The following is a 4776-nucleotide window of genomic DNA, read 5'->3' as shown; positions in this document are numbered from 1 at the left end:
TCTTTTCACTGAGTGGTTCAAGCAAGAGTTCTTGTTCAGAGGACCAACAACCTAAATGTAGCTACAGTATAATGTCACTGGCCTTTAATGCTATCTCCAGCTTTCCTGAGTCAACAAATCTGAAAATGCACACCTGCACCCTGCATGATTAAGGGATAATCTCCAACTAGGCAAAACCAGAAGCAGATGCTCCTGCATGAGTTTATAACCTGCATTATCAACATGGATACTTAATACAAAACTTGATTAATCTTTAAAATGAGACATTTTCAAGCTACATGGTATTTTTTAGTAGTGAAATAACTAGTTTGCCTATTATTGGCAGGAAAAGCCTTGCCACAATTACCCTCAGTCTGTAGTGTGAAGTGTTGATGTCTATGGGAATTTGGAAACCAAAATATTATAAAAAAACAAAATCAAAACTAGTATCACGTCTGACTCAATTTTAGTTTTGCAGAAATATTCCACCAACTTTGCATATAAACTCCAAATGAAAGAGGGACATTTGGGCTGGCAATTAGATGTAATTCACATTTAACATACAGTAACTGTAAGCATACTACATCCAGAAAGAAAATCAGTCTCTTGTGAAATTCATAAGCCATCCTGAGTGACAGAAAAACAATCACCTTAATAAGCAATTAGCATTCTGAACACCATTCAGCTAATTCCAGTGCCACTATACACAGAAAAGTGTTTTCCAAGATGCAATAACCCCATGTTAATGCAATGTTGTTCAGAAGAGTAAACTGTGTCCCAGTATTTCCATAGGTGTAAATTGGGTAGTAACTCAAGAAAAGACTGTACAGAAGCAGTTAATTCATCCTAGAAAAAAAGAAACTGCCCCCTCCTTTCCAAAACAAACACATTAATTTGGACTGTGTAACAAGTGGAATAATTATCTTCACAGGAAGTAACAAAATAGCAAGACAGTATCTAAAGTTAAAGAGAAAATGTAATTACGATCTACTTATTTATCAGGTTTGACCCACAGTTTTATCAAAGAAATTAGAATCCAGGTACACAGTTTTAGTGCAAATGCTATTTAGCTGATTCAGATATTAGACTAATTGCTTTTGCTGCTCATGCACATTTATATTTAGTACACAGGTAGGAGGAGCAAGCGAGGCCTTATGCAACACTATATTAGTGGAATTCCACTAGCGTTGTGATGCAACTGGAATCAGAGATTGCTTGTATTTTCCACTTGAAATTCTAGTTTGAAGGGCTTATATGCTCCTTTGCTTTAAAAAATTGTCTGAAATTTGATGCATAGATTGCTAGCCTGCAGGTAAACTGATCTGCCTAAAAAAAGGAAAAAATCATAGCAGTTTACTGTTTTTCAATTATTACACCGGTCAACTGATTTCTACTATCATGCAGAGAAACAGATTTATTTAAAGCACACAATATTTTTACTTCTGTAAGTCAACAGTATTTTGTTGCTACATCATGATTTTCATAATAGCAAAATAAATAATCTGAAACAGTGAAATACTTCAGATGAGTGCATTGCAAAGTGTGTGCCTGCCTGGCACTTCTACTTAAAGTAGAACAGCTGCATTTGTGGAACATGTTTGCATAAACAGTGAAAGACCTACCTACTACCCAAGGAGTTGAATACCTTCCCACCTGCAGAGCTGCTGAAATAGAACAGGTAGGTTTGTTGGCCGAGACACACTTGTAATACATAAACCACTTAACTTAGGTGTAATCTTTAAACTGTAATACATTCAATTCTGTTCCACTGCTTTATGTCAAGTAACTTTACTAACTTCATTTTCTGGTGTGTGAATCACATGTCTTATCACATGTAAATCATAATTAAATAACCAGACTCATATTTAGGCCTCATAACTATATTTGCAGTTTCTGACACCTACATAAACATAGAAGTGTTAGAAACTGGGACCACCAGCCATTTGTACTAGCTAAACTGTGTAGTTCTTTTAGAAAACTAAGTAAACCTGTATTAGAATGCATAGTTAAGTAATTTTAATCAACAGTAATTTTTGCAAGAATTTTGGTTTGGGGAAAAAAAACAAAACTTCAAGCTTTATGGTCCTGCCCCACACTCCTTTTCATCTGAAAAATACTGCTTGGAGTAAAGCAAAAAGGTTTTACCAGTGTCTATGATCAAATCAGTGTCCTATAAAATCTTACAAAAACATCAATTTTAATATGTTGTGTCTGCAACATTATATGTGTACCAAAAAAACAAACATACCAAAAAGAGGGAAAATATTCCCAAAGAGAAGTTGTTAACAAGGTAATACCATGGTACTCTTAATTAGAAGCCAGCTGTGAAAGTACACCATTTAAAATCCTTGGAAAAAAATGACAGCTGAAATTAATACTTGCAGCTCAAGGTACTTAAAAAATTAATTTATTTCACAAAAATAGATGTTATTATATCAAGGCAATCTCAAAAACAGTTGTAAAAATAAAAGGGTTGTCATTTGCATCAGTAGAAATAACCACATTCATTATTTACAAATACAACGTTAAAATTTCCTCTTGGAACGCACGATTACGTTGCCAGTAACAGCATTCCTGGGTTGCTGCTTGCTCAACGGGCAACATTCCTTCCTCTACAGTTCTTGCCCCTGAAACAAAATACTGGTGATCAGAACCACCCTTTAAACTTCTCCACTCTATTTACCATATACAAATCTATTTGAACCAATATGTTACTTTTCATTATAAAGATTTCTCTCACAAATTCAAGAAAACTAGATGCACGTCTCAAGTCCATGGCTTCTTTCTCAAATTCTGTCCCACAGACTGAAGTTATTAATGCATTTTTGTTCACTCTTCTTGTAATTGAAGTGCATTTGCTTTTTGACTGAGCATAATTTACAGATTTTTCAACATACTAGTTGTAGAAGGTAAGTAGGAAAATGCTGTGCAGAATATTTTGAGAAGGAATCTTCATATACAAATCCCTGTAAAAACCCTATCAACAGTATCAAGATATCAAGTATCAAGAGAAAAAAGGCCTATGATTTCTACTGCGGAAAATCTTACCAACATCAATGTAATATCCTGAATTTTCTAGAGTATACAGAAATTAATGAAAAACCAATACCAAACACAGTATATTTGGAGTTGAGGGGTTTTTTTTTTTATTTCTAGTGATTTAGCTTTCCCCTCTGCCCCCCCCTTTAAAAACAGGCTTACATGCCAGACCTAATTATTTGGAAGTTCATTTACAGAGAAAACCAAGCAGAAGTATTAGCTGACCAACAAAATGGTCTCTCTAGTGTATGATACACAGCAGCTCTGTTTACATTAGCCAGTACTGTGGCACAACAAGGGCCATATCAGCTAATATTTCATAACATCCCATCTATACTATGGCTGCTGTTAATTATAAACATAGAAGTGTTTGTGTTGTATCTATTAATGTTTAGCTAGATGCTTATTCTTCAGGAGGAATCCTATAAATAGAGTACGCAGACATCTGTAAGTAGCACGTAATAAGCTTACAGCTAATGAGTGAAAGATTATTATAATAACTTCTAATTATTTTTATACTACAGATACTTCTAAAAAAGCATTGTAAAAACTACTTTTAAAAAATAAGTACATCTCTAAGCACTTATTTTCTTACTTCACTTACCATTTTAAACACAATTTTATTTCTCACTTCAGTAAGGAACTGTGGCCACAAAACATTAATTGGCTATAAATCAAATATCCTTTTTTTTAATAAGGGAAATTACTTCAATTTTTGAGAAAAATTAAAAAGCCATTTTTAACATTCAGTAAGTTTTCTAGTTCCTTTATTTGGAATTCCTACAACTTGTAAGGGTACTGGATTGCTGTATTATTACAAGATCTACAAGATCTTCTGCAGATTAAAGGGGAGTAACAACAAACAAATCTGTGATCTGGTTATCTTGTGAGTCCCAAAAAGGGGAGAGTGGACCAGGACAGAAACCAACCCTATCTAGCCATTCCTTCCCTGAACTAATCTAGTTCCTGTAGTACACTACCTTCTGTGTTTATTAAGGGGAAAAAGAATGAGACAGAGTGTCCCTCAGGGCAAAACACACATCTCCTTCCCTTTTCCCCAGACAGATTACATTATTGAATTTTTAGAACTAGGACAGAAAGTTTCTGTGGAAAATTGGTCAGTCTGCAATATGTTACTAATAGAGAATGTCTTTTCTTATGTCATGTTAATATACACAATTTTTAAACAAAAGAAGCAACCACATCATGGTCTAAGTGGAGCCAGAACCCTTCTGTAATATATTTTCTATTTTACACAAAATGTTTCCAAAATCCAGTGTTTTATGTATTTCAGTACAATGAAAATAAACTTCAAATTTAACTTCCTTTACCCCAAGACTCGTAAGGAACATGACTGGACTAGGTCTATTTTCAAAGCCTTTCTTATATCTTTTTTGGGCCTCCCCCTACCTGGCATTCCTTAGCAAAAATAACAAGGCAATTTGTCTGGAAAGGGTTTAGTCAGGAGTTGCACAGGGGCTAGCTAGGAAAGCCTTTCCTTGCTAATCAACTGCAAAGTCATGGGAAAGGCTGGAAATATGTTAATGATGTGTGTACTGTTCCTATTCTAAACTCTCATAAATAACCTTTAATTGAAATCAAGATGGAGGAGTTGACTTGGCCTTAATTTGTAGTGAAAGGATCTTCATATTTAGCTGCAACACAGCCGAGGTCCCAGGATCAAGAACAGATCAAGTACCTTTAGTGACTACACGGAAAGAGAACTTCGATACCTTATCCTAGGGGAAGAAGTAACAT

General features: G+C 34.8%; 1 protein-coding gene across 1 annotated transcript in view; it reads right to left on the bottom strand.

The window, feature by feature from the left end:
- Positions 1-3421: 3421 nt before the first annotated feature.
- Positions 3422-4776, bottom strand: part of CCDC18 (coiled-coil domain containing 18) — a 22210-nt gene continuing 20855 nt past the window's right edge. The window contains 1 exon segment of the mRNA XM_010006761.1: positions 3422-3440. Within this exon segment, the coding sequence (XP_010005063.1) occupies positions 3422-3440 (19 nt within the window).

This window comes from Chaetura pelagica, unplaced genomic scaffold (assembly GCF_000747805.2).
Source record: "Chaetura pelagica isolate M959 unplaced genomic scaffold, ChaPel_1.0 scaffold69, whole genome shotgun sequence".
In the NCBI taxonomy this organism is placed as follows: Eukaryota; Metazoa; Chordata; class Aves; order Apodiformes; family Apodidae; genus Chaetura; species Chaetura pelagica.
The sequence above is the reverse complement of the archived record's forward strand: the minus strand, read 5'-3'. Positions and strand labels throughout refer to the sequence as shown.